This window comes from Salvia splendens, chromosome 21 (genome assembly GCF_004379255.2).
Source record: "Salvia splendens isolate huo1 chromosome 21, SspV2, whole genome shotgun sequence".
Classification (NCBI taxonomy): Eukaryota; Viridiplantae; Streptophyta; class Magnoliopsida; order Lamiales; family Lamiaceae; genus Salvia; species Salvia splendens.
This window is the reverse complement of record NC_056052.1, coordinates 858,711-880,315: the sequence shown is the minus strand read 5'-3', so window position 1 is coordinate 880,315 and position 21,605 is coordinate 858,711. Positions and strand designations below refer to the sequence as shown.

At 40.7% G+C, this 21,605-nt stretch overlaps 2 protein-coding genes across 7 annotated transcripts; one reads left to right on the top strand and one right to left on the bottom strand.

The window, feature by feature from the left end:
* The first annotated feature begins 6,330 nt into the window (after positions 1 to 6,330).
* LOC121784988 (putative late blight resistance protein homolog R1A-10) lies at positions 6,331 to 10,233 on the top strand. 5 transcript variants are annotated; one of them, XR_006046873.1, is made up of 4 exons: positions 6,332 to 8,987; positions 9,141 to 9,330; positions 9,748 to 9,790; positions 9,881 to 10,233. XR_006046873.1 is itself a non-coding variant. In XM_042183300.1 (2 exons), the coding sequence occupies exons 1-2, from the start codon at positions 6,449 to 6,451 to the stop codon at positions 7,765 to 7,767; spliced, it is 1,215 nt and encodes a 404-aa protein (XP_042039234.1). In that variant the 5' UTR covers positions 6,331 to 6,448; the 3' UTR covers positions 7,768 to 7,895. The 5 variants fall into 5 exon arrangements, 2 of the variants coding, with proteins under 2 accessions (XP_042039234.1, XP_042039233.1); XR_006046872.1 differs by having other exon boundaries at positions 9,225 to 9,790; XR_006046871.1 differs by having other exon boundaries at positions 9,141 to 9,790.
* Positions 10,234 to 10,397: 164 nt separating this feature from the next.
* On the bottom strand, positions 10,398 to 13,431 carry LOC121783715 (putative late blight resistance protein homolog R1B-14). Of its 2 annotated transcripts, XM_042181868.1 has the most exons (3): positions 11,651 to 13,431; positions 11,056 to 11,580; positions 10,398 to 10,640 (listed from the first exon to the last, which is right to left on the bottom strand). In XM_042181868.1, the coding sequence occupies exons 1-2, from the start codon at positions 12,774 to 12,776 to the stop codon at positions 11,450 to 11,452; spliced, it is 1,257 nt and encodes a 418-aa protein (XP_042037802.1). In that variant the 5' UTR covers positions 12,777 to 13,431; the 3' UTR covers positions 10,398 to 10,640; positions 11,056 to 11,449. The 2 variants fall into 2 exon arrangements, with proteins under 2 accessions (XP_042037802.1, XP_042037801.1); XM_042181867.1 differs by having other exon boundaries at positions 11,056 to 13,431.
* Between the last annotated feature and the right edge of the window lie 8,174 nt (positions 13,432 to 21,605).

The window sequence follows — 21,605 nt, the reverse complement described above, 5'->3', positions numbered from 1 at the left end:
GACCTCAACGTAACCTTACTCACATTTGTCTTTTCGGGTATTTGGACTGTAGATGGGAGTTTCCCTGAGTTTCCTTTCATTTCACCCATCGAACTGGCCAGTTGGGCTAACTGCCTGTTCATCATATCCATGTTCGCTTTATGCTCCTTCTGAGCATTTTGCATCCCCTGCACCACTTCGTTATGAGATTGTAACTCACCCTTTATACCCTGCTGTGAAGCGAACAATTCTCCCATCATGTCCTCCACTGATCGCCTTGGCCTGTTATGATATTTGGGTTGATTCGGACCTTGGTATTGGTAATTTTAGAAATTTTGCTGGTTCTGGTTAGGCGGGTATTGGTTATACTGGGCAGGAGGGGTGTACTGATCTTGAGGATATTGATTCTGGTGCTGGCCTTGGAATTGATTGTGGTTCTGATGGTGTTGGGGTCCTGGGTTCGGCTGATTTTGGAAATTTTGGAAGTTTCTCTGGTGGGGCGGCACATAGACAGGGTTCGGGTTCTGGTTTTGTGGGTTTTGGTTTTGGGATTGTTGGTTTCTTCCTGACCAGTTGGGCTGGTAGTCTGGGTTTGCTGGTCCACGGTTAGGGTTTTGGTTCGGATGGGGGTTATACTGGTTCTGACCTTGGTTCTGATTTTGGCTTCCGTCACCCCATCGGAAGTTTGGATGATCCCTCCATGGTGCATCCCGTTGTCTACCTTGAATCCAATGCCCACTAGAATTGAAGTAACCCGCAGCATTAACTTGCTCCATATTCCCGAAGTCATTAGGCTGATCATAGTTCGGTCCTTGATTTCCCTGCTCTGCACCCTTGTAATTCCCAGCTGGGGAAGGTGGTGGAGTGCTCTTCTCGATCGCACTCAGAAGTGACTTCTTCAGCTCATCCATTTTCAAATCCATTTTCTGCCCCAGCGTATTTTCCTGATTAGTAGACGAGGCAACAACAGCCCGCTCTCAGTTGTATCCTTCCCTTGAATGGTCATACTCTTTCTTTGCATTCAGTAGCTTCCTTAGGACTCTCTTCGCTTCGCTGACCCGTAATTTCGTGAAGCTTCCTCCTGACGATGAATTTGCCAGGTCCTTGGTTACCGCGTTCATACCTTCGTAGAAAGTATGATGTACTTCAATGTCCGCCATGCGATGGTTGGGACATGATTCCAAAAGACCCATGTATCTTGCCCAATAATCACTCAAGGGTTCATCATACCCTTGCTTCACATTAGTTATTTCCCTCTTCAGCGCGCTTGTCTTGGATGACGGAAAAAACTCGCCCAGGAATGCTGACTTGAAATCGGCCCAAGTCTCAATAGAGTTGGGGGGCAGGCGCATGAACCAGGTGTTAGCTTCCCCCTTGAGCACAAATGGCAAAGCCTTCAGCCTATAATCATCCTCAGTCGCTCCTGCTGGTCTCCTCTGCGCCCTACAAATATTACAAAACTCATGAAGAAAATCATACGACCCTTCATAGCTCTTCTCACAGTATGTAGGCAGGATCGCGATCACATGAGGCTTCACATCGCAGGCGGTTTGCCCTGGAGTAACGACTCTGGCTTGCGGGGGCTCTCCTTCAGTATGTGCTTTCAGCGTCCCGATCTCCGGGTCTTCATCTCCCTGGTTGGCCATTTCCCTTGGGTTGTCTTCCAACAGTGGTATCTCTTCTGGTATTGGTCCCTCTATGGTGCCCTTCTCTTCGTCACTACTCGTGCCTAGGTCAGACAAGGTGGTCGACAGGCCAGAACGAGTGGTTACGAGTATAGTTCCTCGCTGGAGTATTTTCGGCCTCCACTGATCAGGAGACGAGCTACTGCTCATAAACTGAAATGAAAAGAAAAAGGAAAATTATACACAATATATACACCAAAGTATCACACACAATAGCAACTCAAAAACGCCATCCATCCCTGGCAACGGCGCCATTTGAAAAGGACCAAAGGGTGCGTAGGTGTCATTCAAGCAATGATATATCCTACTGGTCAGGATAGAGATCCTAACTAAGCCTAGACCCTGGTTTCAAAGATTCCTCAACCCACTCCTACTGATCAGTATAGTGGTGATAATGGTCGAATCCCACAGAGATGGTGCGTTTAAAACTACCGCGGTGATATTTGGAAAGGTGTGGTTAGCTACCACGCTTGGGTTGAGTCTCTACCTAGGCGAGAACTTAAAGGTGGTGTTTTACTGGTCAGTCGGTATGAAAGGCATCTGGAATGTAACTGTGTACGTGAAATGGGGAGACATTTTTGTAACAGAAAATATTCGAAAGTACTGGATTTCTATTTTGGGCTAAACGGAATATTCAGAGGGTAGTGGGAGTTTGATGACTAGGCTGACAGATCTGCAGGGTACAAACTAAAGGTGAATGACAAAAGGCAAAAAGCATCTAAAAGCAAAAGTGGTCCCCTCCAATTGAAATAGACAACATCTTCTTCAACAAACACATCCAAAATTCAGATAACAATTCCAGATTCAACACGGAAAACACTGATTATCAACTCACGAACACAGATCTAAAACCACGAAATCAAATTCTGAAATCAAACACTGGAACTGGACTTCTGCATACTGGTCAACATGGAAGAACGATTCGGAAATTAGAACTAAGCTTTGCATGCAACGATCCACTTCCCAATCAAACAATACCAGCTTATACTATCCTAGAGAAACTTGCTACGTAAAACAGAAATGAGAGATTCAGCACTTAAAACACCGAGAAACTTTAGATCTAAACTAACTAGGCAAGGAAGGAAAAGAAAACAACACCATAAACGAAACGGAAATCAACTTCATAGCATAAACACGTTCGGATCTTCAACAAGTACTTCAAAAGCAGAAAATATCCAAAAGCAACAAAGATCCAACGTAAGGAAAGCAAGTAAATTGAACTACGAAAGCGAAATAAAAGTGTTTTGCCACTCCGGGCGATGGAATCTCTAAGCTACGGTCTTGCTGGCTGGAACGGACGATGACTGGAACTCTGGGAACATCTGGGCGTCAGGTGATCATGGCTGCGGCGAGGCAAGAAGCGGGACACGGCTGAAAGACTGGAATTACCGAGGGAACTCTCTACCTAAAGATGGTGGTGAATGAGTGAATGTGTATATCCTTCTCTCTCCTTCTTGGCTCCCTTTTATAGGGAGGCTTACCCTTGATTTTAGGGTAAATCCTCATTGCAAGTTGACTTCTTTGCCCTTAATTGTGGGTAATCCGTCCCAGCTATCCGTCTTCTCCATCTCAAGCTGTTTCAGCACGAATACTGATCAGTATGAGATCATGCTGGCGCCCTTTTTCACCTGAACATTCCGAAACTTCCCTAATGGCTAGAACACTTAACCTGCACACTTTGAGCAACTGTTTTGCAGATATAATCAATTTTGCACATCATACTGACCCGTAACCAAGGCCTAGAATACGACTTATCATTGACGAACCTAAAATGATATTTTCAAAGTTCACGGACTTAAAATGATACTTTGGCAAAATTCGTGGACCTAAAAAACGTTCCCTCTTTATTTTTTATCTAATCAATCAAAGCATAACTTATTCACCTAGGGAATAATGCAACTCTTGGAACGATTATTTTATACTAACACGCTGAGAAGGTTCACACGACGCTAGCAGTCTGAAATTTCAGTTTCGTCATTTTTTCTGCGAGTGTTTGCAACAAGCTGAGAAGAGATGTCATACAATCTCCAATCCCTCATCACCGTTCTACAACAAATCCTTCATCCTCAACAAACACGATGGATTGTTAATCAAAACAAACCACAACTCGAATCCATACTCGAAAAAGCTGAATCGCTGCTGCAGATTCTTGGAAAGTGTTCACACACCAAAATAGCAAGCTTGGAGAGCCGAATCAGAGATGCAACACAGAGTAGAAGATATAATTGAATCTCGCATGGTTCATCAAATGCTTTCAACCCCTCAAGGAGTGGATGTGTTAGGAGTAAAGGCTGTCACTCGTTTAAATCAAGCACGAGAGGTGCTCGATCTTATAACTCACTCACACAATCTGCTTGAATAAAATGCACCAAAGGATTACCCAACAAATCTGGAATGAAACTCTCGAATAATTATGAAGGATTACGGAACAGGAATGGAAAGAAAAGAAAACCAAAATATAAATCCTCCGCAAAGGCCTACGGCTACTGCCGTCGCTAAACTGATCTACTCCAAAAGATGATTTCTATCTTCTAAAAATCTCAATATTTATAGATGAATAAAATAACAAGCTTGACAAGATTGCCTATTTCTTCTCTCGTATCTTCTCCATCAGTTAGCTTGAACAAACTAACCTATCCTGCTGACACTCACTTGGCTAGACTATCCGTATCAGGATGGATCTCTCTTATTGTTTTCTTTCTTCACACCATACCTTGACCGGGAGGGAGCCAATGAAAGGCTCGTTGCCGACCATTTTTCCGACCAGCCGCAGTTTTCAGAAGATTACTTTCGGCGCCGTTTTCGCATATCAAAACGCTTGTTTATGCGTATTGTCAATACATTATCCGCCCGTGTTGAATACTTTCAAACAAGTACAGACGCAACCGGTCGGCAAAGTCTCTCGGCGTTGCAGAAGTATACGTGTGCCATCCGACAACTTGCTACAGGGCAAACGGCTGACCACTTCGACGAGTATTTGCATGTCGGTGAGTCAACTGGAATCCTTTGCCTTAAAAATTTTTGCGGCGACATTCGTTCAGCTTTCGGTGAGGAATTCCTTCGGGCACCCACCACCGATGATTGCCAACGGTTGTTTCGTCTTCACGAAACAGTCCAGGGTTTTCCCGGTATGCTTGGCAGCATTGACTGCATGCATTGGAGGTGGAAGAATTGCCTGACTGCTTGGAGGGGGCAACACTTAAGCGGCCACAAAGGCGGCGACTCAACACTTATCCTTGAAGCGGTCACCGACTACCGCCTATGGATTTGACATGCAGATTTTGGTATTGCTGGATCCAACAACGACTTGAACGTGCTCTATTTTTCATCACTCTTCAATGATGTTTTGAATGGTGTAGCACCGGCGATCGACTTCACCGTCAACGGAAATGCATACCACATGGGTTACTATCTCGCCGATGGTATCTACCCAAGGTGGTCTACTTTCGTGAAGACGCTCAGCAACCCGCAAGACCCGAGACAGGTTCTTTTTACGCAGCGTCAAGAGTCCGCTCGGAAAGACGTCGAAAGAACTTTTGGGGTCCTTCAAGCCCGATTCAACATTGTGAAGGCCGACCGCCACCTCATTTACATATTAAAAAGAAAAAGAAAAACTGAAATGGCAATCTTCCTCTCTCATAAATCACGGTCTGTTTCATAGCAACCTCCAACCGCCCGGTTGCCTTACTAGTATTTTATTCCATCGGCCAATGAGATTTTGTCAAAGGGCACAATCTTATTGGCTGATAATTTTTATTTTAAAAATTTATGTATCTTTAATATATTATACTCCCTCCGTTTTTTAATAATAGCAACTATTTTCATTTTGGACCGTTCCTTAAAAATAGAAACTTTAGAATCTTTCTATTTTAGGACATGGATCCCACAATCCACTAACTCTACTTTCACTACTTTTTCTCTTCATCTCTCTTACTTTACTTATGTTTCTTTTTTTCTCTTTTACTTTACTAATTTTTATCAATTACTTTACCAGTTGAGCATTAAAACCCGTGTCGTTTCAAATGTTTCTATTTTTTAATACGGAGGGAGTATTAAAAAATTATAAAAATTATACCAAAATTTATAATTTTTCATCCTCTATAAATAGAGACCACATTTGCTATAGTTTGTCATGAAAAAAATCTCTTTTTTTCTCCTCCTATAATCCTTCTTCTTTGATACTACAATTTCATATTTTTTTAGTTTCCTTTTGTTGCTTACTATAGAGAATAATGAGACTAATATATTTTTCAATTTTCCAAATTTCTATCCTTCAGAAAATATGTTTTTTTTTGTTTATTTTTTTATAATTTTTAGTTTTTCATTTATTATTTTTTATAAATTTTATTGTACAATAATAAATATTTCATGTAATAATAATATTATTAAAAAGTAAATATATAATGGTGTGGTTGGATGGTTATTGATAAATCATAAAAAAATAAGTGTGGTTGTGTTGAATGAATATTAATAATGTGAAAGAGATAGAAATTAATTAAATATTAAAAAAATGAATGGTTAGATTGAATTGGGTTATTGCTAATAAATATAGTCTAAGAGAAAAACTTTCTATTTTAAAATATAAGATATCACAAAATAATAAAATAAGATTTTTTTTTATTGGAGAAGGAGTACTCCCCAACAACCCAATATACAATAAAAAAAATTGTATTCAAGGTCGACATGGAGTTGGCTGTCTGAAATTTCAGGTGATCAAGAAAAATTTCGTATTATCATCAGTTTCGTCATTTTTTCTGCGAGTGTTTGCAACAAGCTGAGAAGAGATGGCATACAATCTCCAATCCCTCGTCACCGTCCTACAGCAAATCCTTCATCCCCAACAAACACGATGGATTGTTAATCAAAACAAGCCACAACTCGAATCCATACTTGAAAAGGCTGAATCTCTGCTGCAGATTCTTGAAAAGTGTTCACACACCAAAATAGCAAGCTTGGAGAGCCGAATCAGAGATTCAGCACACAGAGTAGAAGATATAATTGAATCTCGCATGGTTCATCAAATGCTTTCAACCCCTCAAGGCGTGGATGGATCTCTCTTATTGTTTTCTTTCTTCACACCATACCTTGAACAAGTTCTGCAACAACTCGATTTGGAGCAAGATCTGGAGCTAGTAACTCGAGATCTTGATTTTGCAACTGGACAGGCGGTGAAGCCCACGGAACTTGAATCTGTGAAGCTCGTGGAGGTGGAGGAAAAGAAGATGCTGGATGGTGCTCCTTTCTCGAGCTCCAAGAACTATTTGGTGGGAGTTGATGGAGATCTAATGCAGTTGAAGGATCGTCTTACAAATATGGGGACCGAGTTGGAAATCATCGCCATCGTTGGCATGAGTGGGATTGGTAAGTCCACTCTTGCTCGAAATCTTTACAACGATCCACTCATTATTGACTACTTTGCTTATCGCGGTTGGGCCTCAATATCACAAGATCCAAATTTGCGAGAAATTCTGTTATGTATTCTTCATGGCATAATTGGAAAGCTCACGGATGAACTAATTGCGTGCAGCGATGGTGAGTTGAAAGATATGCTGTATAAGAGATTGTATGGACGAAGATATATGATTGTCTTAGATGATACATGGAGCACCAAGGTCTGGGATGAGATAAGGATGTATTGTCCAGATAACAACATTGGGAGTCGAATTGTGATCACAACCAGGTTATCTGATGTAGCCAAGCTTATTTCACACAGCCTGAGTTTGCATTATGTTCAATTGCTTAACAATTCTGCAAGCTGGGATCTGCTTCACCAAATTGTGTTTGGAGAAGAGGAGTGCCCTTTTGAATTACAAGAGGTGGGAACTAAGATTGCGAGTGATTGTGGTGGGCTTCCTCTTGCTATTCATGTCGTTGGAGGATTCTTGTCAAAGGTTGAAAGATCAAGTGATATCTGGAAGCATTTTTCAACAGATTTAAAAGCTTTAACTGTTGAACCAGACAACCACTTAAGGTTCCTCAATATTCTTTCCTGGAGGTATAGCCACTTACCGATTTACTTGAAACCATGTTTCTTATATATGGGAGCTTTTCCAAAATATTATGAGATTAATGGATCTAGACTAATGAGTCTATGGATAGCTGAAGGATTTGTGGAATCTAATGGAGATAAGAGTTTAGAGGAAGAGGCTGAGGACTACTTAAAAGCTCTTGTGGACAGGAATCTACTTTCTGTTACACGAAAAAAGTCCAATGGCAAACCATTGAGTTATTCAATCCATGATCTTTTGTGGGATCTATGCAGAAGGGAAGCTAATGAGGACAACTTTCGCTGTGTAAGTTTTCTGCCATCATATGGAATGGAAGATGAGTATGTTTCACCACAATTGATGCCACATGCTCGATCTTTTATATCCACTTGGAAGAAGAATATATCTCCTATGTTTTCCACATTAAGATTGCTTAGGGTGCTAGATGTAATTAGAATGGTATTCGGGGAGTTCCCAGGAGAAATATTACAACTTGTCAACCTACGGTATTTAGCTTTCTCCTGCACTTCAGGTTTACCTATTGGAATATCGAGATTGTGGTATCTGCAAACCTTGATTTCTGCACAATATGTGCCATATGTGCCATCTGAACTATGGGAGATGTCTGAGTTAAGACATCTCAAGTTGATTACAAAATTCAAAATCAAGGAGACTACATTTGTTCATAAGAAGCTGCAGACGCTTTCCTGTGTGTGGGTACTTCCTTCTCTAATTAGGAGTGGTTTTTTCGAAACCATTCCAAATATCAGAAAGTTGGGAATCTATAACAAAGCCTCACCGGACATTGAAATTGATCTTAGCCATCTTCACAAACTCGAAAAATTGAAATGCCAGTCTGCACTGGATGAATATGGTAGCCGCTTTCTGCTCAACCTCAGATTTCCACGTAATCTCAGAAAATTAACCCTAGGCGGCTGTATACTATGTCAGAGTTTTTTGACAACTCTATGTGCACTACCAAATCTGGAAGTCCTCAAACTAATGGTTTGTAACTTTGAAAGCAAGTTATATGCAAAGTGGGAGTTGACAGAAAGGGATGAGTTCCGCTCACTTCAGTATCTATGCCTTGAATACTTAAATCTGGTGCGTTGGAAAGCCGACGAGACCAACTTCCCTAGACTCCGGGAGTTGTTTGTAAGCAGATGCCATGAGCTAGAGGAAATCCCAAGCGCCATTGGAGATATCCCAACTCTCCAAGAAATTAGCATATATCGATGTGGTGCTTCTGTAGTGAACTCAGCACAACAAATTCAGATGGAGCAAGAGGAACTCCGTAGCGATCTCAAAGTAGTTATAACATATTAGAATCCGAAAGGTAAAAATGCTAAACTTCAAGCAATTACAAATATGCTCCATTTGTTCATATAATGTTCTCTTTGCCCTTACATCATTCCTATAATTTCTTGATTACAACTTCTGGTCATTAAACTGTATGTCTTTTGTATGGTGTAACGTTTCAACATTCAAGAATCACTCTTGGTTTGAGCTGAACTGCTTGCCATTTTCTGCTGATGCTGATGCTGATGCTGATGCTGCTCTGTTGTAAGTCCAGGATCGCCAAGAGACGATGGAGACATGATTGGGCTCGTTTCATTGTGACCAAGACTGAGTAGTCAAGTCCTTTGTGTTCTAAGTTGTTTTCTGTAATTGAGCTATAGGTGAGCTTGAGAGTGTTATAAAGCTCCTTAATTGTTTTTTTCCGTTTGGTTCTTTCCCCATGTCTTACTTAATCTTGGAACTAGATTGAGACTGTTGCTTCTTAAACATTACACAAGGCATGTGATCTCCCAAAGAGATGATAAGCAACAAGAAACCTATTTTCCCTCCACTAAAATTTTCTCTCACATCTCTCTTTGCCTAGTCGTTGTACCTTTCATTTCAGAATTATGTCTTGAATGTTATAACAGATTAGAAGCCAAAAGGTAAAAATGCTAACCTCCAAGTAACCAAAAACATGCTCCATTTGTTCATATAATGTTCTTTTATCCCTCACATCATTGGTATAATTTCTTGATTACGAATTCTGGCTCTTAAACTGTATGTCTTTTGTATTGTGCAATGATTCAACACGCAAGAATCACTGTTGGTTTGAGCTGAACTTATCAAGTGTAATAAAAGGTATGCATATTGATTTTTGTAAGATTAGGATTTGGTATTGTCTAGCTATATATCAGTATGCAAATGTAATTGTTTCCCTTGATTTGATAGTGACCTTCCCGTCATTTTCAACTGCTGCTGCTCTGTTGCACCTCCAGAATCGCCAAGAGATTATGGAAACGTGATTGGGCTCGCTTCGTCTCAACCTAGACAGAGTAGTCGTGTCCTTTGTGTTTTTAGTTGTTTTCTGTAATTGAGTTATATGTGGGCTTGAGCATGTTATAAGCTCCTCTGTAGGTTTTTTTTTCGTTTGGTTCTTTCACATAAACCTCAAATTTCTCTCACGTCTCTCTTTCCCCTGCCATAGTAGCTATGTGGGATTTTAGTTGCCTTTCATTTCAGAATAATGTTTTGAAGTGTACTTCATCATTCTTGTTTTTGGTTGTTAAAAATTGATCTTTTAATCTGATGATCTTGAATTTACTGTCTAACAATGTCTCACTTATTGCTATAAATAGGCTTTTCTTGAGAACTCGGAAATGATCAGTGGCTCACTATCTTGAGAGCAAATCTTGAATTATAAAAAACCTCAACTGGATTCCTACTTCTTGATGGATTATAGATAGTGCACTTCTCAGATTCCCCACAAGTAATACTTTCTTTTCCACACACCAACATTACATCGATTCATACATCGTCTGAGACTCTAAAAGCAAACAAATACAATATCTATCAACCAAGAAAATGAAACACAATGTGAAACAGAAATAGAAACACAGTGGTCTCAATGAGCAATCCTCTATGCAAGCTGGACATCCTCTTGTCTCATCCATTTGCTTGCATTTTGATCGCGCTCATCTCTCGCCAGTTCCTTAAGACAAAAGGGTTATATTAAAGAATCACCCTTGTACAAGAAAGAGGTGTGTAGAGAATCACCCTTATAAAAATAGGTTGAATTACACACATCACATTGACTCATTATAACTCAACGCTCTAACAACTCATTATATACAAAAAGCATAAATGCCCCATTTCTCCACTCGAAACATTGTCTACCAAACATTTACTAAAATATGTGCCGAACCCAAAGTGATTCGTTTTTCTATGGAGAGATGGACTACTAGTTGTTCTATACATTTTTTGCTAGAGTTGTATAACTATAAGCATCCATAGAAAAGACAAGTACACAAGTTGATCTAGTTTGTGATTAAATTCAGCATAACACAAGCTCTGATATTAGTGATATTAAAAGAAATTCATTGAATGCAAGGGATGAGGGTTCTTACTATCAGATGGAGAACGGATCCGAACTTGTAGGTCATCATTTCTTCGTTCCACTTGCTCCTCCTGTATGCGTGTTGCTGATTGAACAAGGGATATGCTGCAATCATTCACTTCTATAACTTTAAGTGTTAGGATATCTATCATATCAAGGGGGATCTTTAGCAGATTGTAGCATCGCCTAATAAGTAATTCTTGCAAAACTGGGAAGTTGTTAGGCTCTGCTATCAACTCCTCGATTTTCAAGTCTTCCAAAACAAGGAATTTTAGACAACGATACTCATCATTTTGTAATTTCCACTTGGGGCCGCAGAAGGCGTTCCTTTGCAACTTTAGTACTTGAAGATTTGATAACCGACTAGAAATGATGGTGGAATGCAACTTCCCAGGGTTAGCTTTTTAAGACCAGAAGGGAAAATGCAACTCTGGATGGGTTCGTGACTGCGCATTTGAATGACTCAAACTGATGGAGATCACTGAAGAGAGCAGCAGAACAGGATATTTCAACACCATGGAGTGCTGGATCAAACCTGATCCCTAACTTGGTTAGCATGGGAATTCTTGCAAGAACTATGTCACCACAAGTACGAAAACTCACACCTGAAAGCGTGAGAAGGTTCATGAGGTACAGATCATCCCCTTGTTCTGTTGAAGGAACTGGCAGGTCAAAGCCCATACAGTGCAGGTGCATCAGTTTCTCCAATTTCCAGATCTCTAACGGAAGAAAGACAGGGAAGCAGATGGCCTGACGAGAGATAATAATCAAGGCTTCAAGGTTCAAGAGTCTAGAAATTGATGATGGCAGCTCACCCTCAAATGTGATGGCCAGGTACCTCAACAGAACTAGCTTTAGTAATTCATTGGGGAACTCGTGAAATCTGACAGGAAGTGCATGTAGTACCCTTAGCCATCTAACGCGCTCAAACACCAGAAATGGATTTTGGTGCTCCGTGTACGTAAAAACAAGAGAGCGTACACGTGAAACAGCCATCCCTCCAAGTAAAACATCACTCTGGATGCTCAGCCGCCTTTGGTTTGTTGTGGTAGAGCCTTTGTTTACAATATGGAATAATTTTTGCTGTTGAGATTGAGTGACACATATATCCCGAACGAGCTTATGGATAATTCCGCAGGTTTTGATTCTACCAGTGTAGCTCCGCTCATGAACCATAACAAGACCTCTGGAAACAAGTTCCTCCAGATATTCCCCAGCTATTTGTTCCAAGTTTTGATCAGCTTCAGGCTCGATGAATCCCTCAGCCACCCATAATTTGATGAGTTGAGAAGTAGGGATATCATGGTTTGGATGGAGTAGGCCCAAGTAAAAAAGGCATGCCTTTAAATGGTGAGGCAATTCAGCATTCACAACCTTTGGGATGGTTGTTTTCCGAATAAGTGAATTCATATTCAGAACAGCTTCCATCCAACAATCCACTGTTGTTGGAAACTTTGATACGTGTTTACCAATTTCAACCGGTGCTAAGGGAAGTCCTCCCATTTTTCTGGCAATTGTTTTCCCGATTTCCTCAAGTTCCGAAGGACACTTATCAGAGAATGCTGTCTTACAAAACAACTCCCAGCTTTCCTGATCACTCAATAAACGCTTTTGGAAAAAATATTTTGTGTGAACAACACGATCCACGTTGGTCATTCTAGTTGTGAACACGATCCGACTACCATTTCCCTCATCTGGAAAGTAGGGTTGAAGTTGATTCCAGGCCCCCATACCCCATAAGTCATCTAATACAACCAGATAAGTCCTACGAGATAAAGATGCCTTGAGAAGGTTCCCTAATTCATGAACCGTCTCTTCTTTCTTTACCTCGGAAGCCTTTAGTACTTGAGAAAGAATAGCCAGCAATAATTCTTTCAACTGATAATCTTCACCTATTGTTACAACTAAACGCAATTCGAACTTATCCTCAATATATGTATCTTTACATACCTCCTTGGCAAGAGTAGTCTTACCAATATCCCAACAATATAGATTACCCTGCGCCAGGAATCTGGATCCAAAAGCCGCTGTCGCAGCATCTCTACTTCATCCTCCAATCCCACAATCTCGTGAGCGATTATTGATGAAACAGAAACAGGAACATCAACGTCAACATCAGTAGGCAGTTGCTGGTTTCCTGTGAGCTCGTTTTCTTTGGCCTTTAACATATTAATAAAGGGACTGAGTTCAACTTTGACTTCCACCAACTGTCGGGAAAACCCAGAAGTCGAACTCCCATCTCCTGCAGCATGAATTAGATCTGATAAGTGGGATTCGATGAGATCCCGAGTATTCTGTAAAACGTCCTTGATATCTTTTTCCAGCTCCTCAACGCAGTTGCTGTCTTCCAAAGATTTGATTTTATCAAAAAATGATTTCAGGTAACAGAGGTCTTCGTAAACGGGTTGAAGCTCTCGAGCTGCGTCTCGGCGCGACGGGGGTTCCGGCGGGATGGTGACGGGACAGGACGCTGCAACACGTCCCGCGCCAGTCTCGTCCCGGAGGGACGTGACACGAGCCACCCGCGTAACGCGTTGCGGGTGGCCTAAAGTTTGTTTCAGAGAAATGACTACTGCATACGCCATTTGATACGAGTGTATCCCTAGGAATATCCGCATATATCTTTTATTTAGTTTAGTATTGATTTAGCATATCTTTCTCATATATTATTAGGATCTTTATTTTCTTGCTCATTAAATTAGGCTAGTCTTATAAACAGGAGTATTTGTATCCATTCTCAATCAATCAAAAATACAATCATCATATTTTATTTTTACGTTTTTATATCAATTCGGTATTGTTCTTGGTTTGATCGATGGACAAAGCTCCCGCGACTACTTCCACTACCTTTTATCCCTTCGACGATCGCAATCACGACGCCGGAATCTTGTTAAGGGAAATTATCCCTTAACAACTGGTGCTTTCATCACGAGCTCACCATGACTTCCAACGATGAGATCTATCTATCTTACATATGTGACCAGATATTGGTTGCGTACAACAGAATACGCAGGAAGCTGGACAAGTATGACGAGTTTCTCTCGTCGTATACAACTCCGGTGATTTCCAACCACGAACAACCTTCGTGGCATGTGTGAACTGATGTCGTGCAGCCGCGACCTCCACCATACCCGCCTAACGGACAGCTGTGGAACTACGTCCACCCCGGTCCAGACCAGCAAGTCCCGACCTATGGCCTCATGTCGGCGTTTGCTTCTGAGCCTTACCGCCAACAATTCAATCAGCACACACCGGAGCCTGCTTACTGATCTAATCTGAAGCTTGTGTTTGTTATATGGCCTGGTGTAGGGAAAACACAAACAACCAAAGATTCTCAAGGCTGAATAGTCAGGTTTGTTAAGAAAGAGTTTTTCATGTGGAGAGAAATTATTGATTACCTTAGATGGCATGAGATTAATCAAGTAAACAGCAGTGACAAATGCATCATCCCAAAATCTTTGAGGAAGAAAAGACTGAGCTAACAAAGCTAGGTCAGTTTCAACAATATGTCTGTGTTTTCGTTCTGCTAATCCATTTTGTTTTGGAGTGTATGGGCAGGAGGCACGATGGGCGATCCCACACTCTTTAAGAAAAGGTACTAGACCTTGAAATTCACCTCCCCAGTCAGATTGAAGTATTTTAATTTTTTATCCCAACAGGTTTTCACTCATGGCTTTGAATTGTTTAAAGACAGTGAACAAGTCATTTTTTGTGTTTAAGAAGATAAAGTCAGGTGAGTCTAGAGTAATGACCTATGAAAGTCACATAATATGAATAGTCATTCCTAGATTTCACTAGACGTCACCACGGTTCGGGAACCAGCGGTTCACGGTTCGGAAAAAAATGGATCCGGAACCGAACCGGCCAAGGATCGGCGGTTCCGGTTCCGGAACCGTGAACAGCCGGTTCACGTGAACCGCGGAACCGCCTAGGTTTGCCCGGTTCCGGAACCGTGAACAGCCGGTTCACGTGAACCGCGGAACCGCCTAGGTTTGCCCGGTTCCGGGCCGGTTCATCCGGTTCGGCGGTTTTTTTTTTTTTTTGCATTTTAAATTTGTAATTCAAGTAAAATATGTAGATATATTTGCATAAATAAAATTAGAATAAAGCGATGCTCAAATGCAATTTTATTGATACAAATTACAACTTTAAAATTACAAATTACAACTTTAAAATTACAAATTACAACTTTAAAATTGCAAACTACAAACAACTTTAAAATTTCAAACTACAACTTAAAATTTACAAATTACAACTTAAAATTACAAATTACAACTTATTACTTAACATTACAAATTACAACTTTAAAATTACAAATTACAACAATTACAAATCGAAAAATTTAAATACAAGTTACTTACAACAATTACAAGTTACAACAATTACAAATCGAAAAATTTAAATACAAGTTACAACAATTACAAATCGAAAAATTTAAATACAACTATACAAGTTACAACAATTACAAGTTACAACAATTACAAATCGAAAAATTTAAATACAAGTTACAATAATTACAAGTTACAACAATTACAAATTTACAACTTACAAGTGTTGACAAAAAAGACTTAGAAGATCATTAAAAGATATTCCTCATTTGATAAGTATCTTATTGGTGAAAAAGTGGGTATCTTTGGGGCAGATGGTACTGGAACATAAATTTATATATGGAATCTGGATGAATGATGAACAGATTATAGTTTAAAATGGGAAGCTGGGTTCACTGGCGGGAGTTCGTTTCATCTTCGGACTCAGATGAATATACCACCCTGATGGCCTGATAAAACGAACTCCCTCCAGTGAACCCAGCTTCCCATTTTAAACTATAATCTGATCCCCTTTCATCCAGATTCCATATATAAATTTGTGTTCCAGTACCATCTGCCCCAAAGATACCCACTTTTTCACCAATAAGATACTTATCAAATGAGGAATAGAGAAATTGAGACTGAGAGAGAAATTCTTATTAACACAGTTCCACAAGAATGGGGTGAGTAGAAATGAAGAGGATTGGGGGTATTTATAGGGGAAAATTGTGATTTAAAAAAAAATTTGAAAAAACCGGCCGAAACCGCCGGAACCGCCGGTTTTCGGCGGAAACCGGCGGTTTAGGCGTCCGTTTGAATTTTCAAAATTTGGAAAAAACGGCGGGAACCGCCGGTTTGCCGCCGGAACCGCCGGTTTGCCGCCGGAACCGCCGGTTTTCGGCGGAACCGGCGGTTTTGCCGGTGGAAACCGGCGGTTTCCGCCCATGGTTTCGGTCAAATCCGGCGGCCGCGTGCCCGGTTTCTGAAAAGGCTAGGAGTAGGTCTGAAATTGTGCCGGGAACCGCCGAACCGCTGGTTACGGTTACCAAAAAATTGGAACCGGAACCGGCCCGGCCGAACCGGCGGTTCCGGTGCCGGTTCCGGGCCGGTTCGTCCCGTTCGGTTCGGATTGGGGACTTATAGATTTCACTGGTGATGGCCCCCAAATATCACCATGGACAAGTTCAAGGGGTGAATTATGCCGAGGAGCAGACTGGGGATTGACAATTTATGAGATTTAGATACATAGCAAGGATAGCAAAGTGAGGGAGTTTTCATTACTTGAAAGAAGACATTACAGCTGTTAAAAGCACTTTTCACTACATCTAAAGTGGGATGCCCTAGTCTACTGTGCCACACAGACAAATCCGGACAAGAAAAAGAACTAGAACTAGACTGTGAAGTGCCCATGGTCAGGGAATGAGCAGCTGGATTCTCTAGTCTGGAAGAAGAAATAGGGACTGAGCCACGCTTGATTGGGGTATGATCTATTAGGAAGTGGTATAGACCTCTCTCAGAGTTCATTTGAGCACAATTTCCTTGGTGCTAAGGTCCTTGACAAAATAGAAATTCGGGTGAAATTCAAAAAACACAGAATTATCTTGAGCAAACTGACACACTGAGAAGATTCTTGGTTATGTTAGGGACATGTAAGAGATTTTTGAGGTGAATTTGTCTGGAAAAATTAGTTGAGTGAGATTTAAAAGCACTCTTTCAAATGTTATGAATATTAACACAGTACCATTTCCAAGCAAGAGATTTTTACCTCCTGTGTACGCAATGCTTATGTTGAGATTGCTCAAGTCATTGGAGACATGATGCGTTGCCCCTGAGTCAGGATACCAGTGATAAGGCTCATTTCATGCATCGATTTAAGGGTAAAATGTATGCTACTTGATCGGTTTATCGCGCAAAACAAGTGTTAAAATGTGCAGAAATGCCACTTGACCAAGGCAGCAAGGCCGAACTGATCAAGCAAGTACAAAAGGCGAAAGAGGGCCAAGAGTCGGAGGAGTTGATCAAGGGGGAGTAATCAAGCAGTTAAGAAGGGGACCACTGGCTTCTGGAAGAAGGCACAAAAGGGAATGAGCTGGAATTGGCGCACCATTCTGTTAGCAAGGACGACGTTCTAGAAGGGGACACGTGCTGGAATATTAGACGCAAGGACGGAGCTGAGTCACGAATCTGTTACCAAAAAGCATCGTCATTCTAGAAGAGCAGCACGTAGCAATCAATGAGTCGATCACTCTCAGAATGAGCGAATATTCCCTGTCAAGATCGTTATCCAGCTGGGAGTCGATTCGAGCTTATAAATAGATGATGTGCCACCACAAGAAGGGGGATCTGATACTTTACTTTCCATCTAGTTTAGCTTAGCTTAGTTATCTAGCGTAGTTCAGCTCTCTAGCTTAGTTTAGTTCAGTTCTCTAGTTTAGTTTAGATAGCTTAGTTAAAAGGGCGACCGAAGGGAGCGCTGCAGAATACTCATTTCTGTCTGCGTTATCTTAAGTTTCCCGCTGAGATTCTTCTCAGTTTTTACCGCTTTCTTAGTTTCCGAAGTGTTAGCTTATTTTAATTTCACATTGTACTCAGTTTTTAGTTTAATCGAAGTTATTTTTCGTTTACATCCTCGCATTTACTTTTCCGCTGTTACCTGCAATTCACTTGACCCAGTAGTTAAAGTTCTATTGATCAAGCTAGCTAGTTTAATTCTGCCTAGATTAAAAACAGTAGTTAAAAACTCCCAAGTTAAAGCGTGGCAGCAGCCAGCCCCCCTGTTCACTACTCACACACTCGACACACAAACTTCTCTGTGGGATCGACCCCGAACTTGCCGCTTTACTGTTAAAGTTGTGCAAAATTGAGAGTTTATAAATTACTAGATAAAGATAAAAGACAAATAATATGATTTCATTCATTGAATAATGAGAAGAACAATAGTCCTATTTATAATAGGGATACTAACTTATTGGCCAAGACAAGTTGATGGCCTGACTTGAAACAATTATCAAGACTTGAAGGTCACTGATACCACTACTACTACTACCACTACTACCACTACTACCACTACTACTACTACTACTACTACTACTACTACTACTACTACTACTACTACACCACCATCACCACCACCACCACCACCACTACTACTACCACTACTTGTCGTTGGAGATTTGGGAATTACAAAAACTAAGGCACCTACATTGCATGGGATTCGACCTGTCACTTCCTTCAGTTGATCTGCACCTCATGAAGCTTCTCACGCTTTCAGGTTCTTGATGGAGTTCTGATACGAGCATTATTAGTTAGATAAATTAGGATTTGCATATCTTTTTCATATCTTTGTTTTCTTGTTCATTAAGTTATTATTAGCATTATAAATAGGAGTTATTGTAATCATTTGAGAAATCAATCAAGAATATCAATATTATCGTTCATTCTCTTCTCCAAGTGAGAAAACCGCCGTGCTCGACGGGCACTTGCCTGCGACAGACATTTATCGATCGCCAATCTACGGACGCCGATAAACCCGATAGGGGGTTTATCCTATCAAGTTCTTGGAAGAATTCCCAAGATAACCAAGTTAGGTATCCGGTTTGATCCAACAGACCACGCTATTGAAGTATCCTGTTTTCGAGCTGTTTTTAGCAATCTGAACCACATTGAGTCATTCAAATGTGGAGTCACAAACCAATCCGAAGCTGCATTTTCCCTTTTAGGTCTCCCTTCTGGTCTTGCAAAGCTAACCTTAGGTGGCACTGAATTTATGTGGGATGAGCATTCCACCATCATTTCTGATTTACCAAATCTTCAAGTACTAAAGCTGCGATGCGCGCCTTCTGCAGCCCTAAGTGGGAATTATGCGATGAGGGGTTTCCGCGGCTAAAATTCCTGGTTTTGGAAGACTTGGAAATAGAGCATTTGATAGCAGAGTCTAACCACTTTCCAGTTTTGCAAAAAATAATTATTATTCGCTGCTGGAAATTGCAAGAGATTCCCATTGATATGGGAGATATCCCTACACTTAAAGTTATAGAGGTGTATGATTGCAGCATCTCCCTCGGTGAATCAGTAAGGCGCATAGAGTGGGAACAAGAGAAGCTAGGAAATGAGAATCTACGAATTTGTTATTAAATCCACCATTCGATTCATTTCCCCCTCTTGACTTAGGTCTTCCCCTGACATTTAAAGCCTTATTAAAAGCAGTTTTATCAGCAACTCTTTCCCTTAATTCAAGTTCTTTAGATTTTAATGAGCTAATTATCAAGTCCAGATGAGCAGAGTTCCTGCCATACTTAATGGCAGCTTTCACATCACTATAAGAATCAGATATGACATTCATTAGAGCAATACTAGTATATTCATCAATTGTTTTATCACCAGATCTTTTAATATCTTGCACAAGCTTCTGAAATCTATCCATATTATCATCAATATCCTTAGATAAGTCAAGCTTAAATTTACACAATTTCTCAAGCAAATACATCATTGAAGACATAGAAGTTTCATTAAACAAAGTATCAAGGTGTTTCCATGTTTCAGAAGCAGATTCAATATGATCAATTTTCCTAATCACAGAATCAGACAAATTGAGAATAATAGTATCTCTAGCCAACTCATTCATTTCATCCAGTTTTCTTGAGGAGTATCATCAGGAAAAGAACCATCAACAGATTTAAACACTTTTTGTTGAATAAGAATGCATTTCAGTTTCTGTTTCTAAATAACAAAATCATTTTTTCCATTAAAAGGAACTAAACCAACTTGTTGAGACATTTTTGAAATTATTTTTGCAAGAACACAGGAAGCAAGATAGAAACACACAACCTTGCAAGCACTCAAGCACAAGGACATACACACCAAGACAAAGCACACTTTCACACAATTTTCACAACAAATCAGACCTCAAATCCCTGACTGTCACGAGCAACACTGGCTAAGGCTATCTCAGTTCGCAATCACTCACTTCTGGAGGGCGCATGGGGTCACTTAAGCAGCACAATATGCTTGGTGGTCAAGTAATGAGAGATCAGAAATCACAGAGCACCAAGAAACCACGGAAGCAGTAAACACAGTGAAAACAAGAAGGCCTAAGTCTTTGCCAAAGACTGTCTACCAGCAACAAAAAAAATCCCAATCCAATAGTAGCACTAAACTTAAAAAGAAATCAGAGAAATTACAGCCAATTTACCAGAGCGAACCCCCACTCGAGGGAGGGTTCCACTTGCCCACCTCCTTAATGCGACTCGGCATGTCGGACTAGTCCCCCATGGCTCTGATACCACTGTAGGGATTAGACAAGTCCGGATTCACTATTTACCGAGACCTCTTTGTTCTTATACAAGAGAGCTCAGCCAAACTCTCACCCACGCGGCTGATTTATACAAACAAGAACTAGCTATTACACAAAGACCATGCAATCCTTGACCGGATGCACCACTGGACCACCGAGAACCTGCACACCCAAAACCCTAGTTAGCAATATCACAAAGATCCTCTCGGATCAGAAAGCTTAAAGCAAACCAGTGAGCGGAAATCACAAAAAAACACAAAGGAATTGAATAGATCTTAGCTATGGCTCAGCCACCAGCTAATAGTACGAATCTATTTTCTAGAAACCAGATCCAAGGGAGCAACGTTAAATCCACCAGTGATTCACCTCACACACCCGATATCAACCCCAAACCATTCCACTAAACCAGATCTGAAACCTCTTGGAACAAACACTCACAAAAAACCCTCAAACATGAAACCCTAGTTTCACCAACACCACAGCAACCGAAGCAGTTGCTTTCTCCCACACTCACACAAGATCAATCACTCAAATAACCATGATAGATCACTGTGAAACAACCGGAGACTCATTGGCAAAGAAGAAGAAGAGAAGAGAGGGAATCAACAGACGCGAGAGAGCAGAGATAGAATGAGAGAGTTCGAGTGTCAAGCGGCTGAAGTGGAGAGGCAAGGGTGTATATCACTCGGGCATTGGGCTAGGGCAGCCACCAACCCAATAATCCATCTGGGCCACAATTAATTCACAAGCCCAAATAATAGTCCACCGCCCAATCAACCCAAATATCCAACAAAATCGATAGATGTAGTAGGAGTATAATATTTCAATGCTGAAACTAGTGGTAATTTGATTATTGTGAGTCGTTATCTAATTTCAAACCTAATACCGGGTCATCTTTTGGGTTGTTAGCGCAATAATTCAATTTAAAAATGTGATAAATTTTTATTTTGATATAAAATA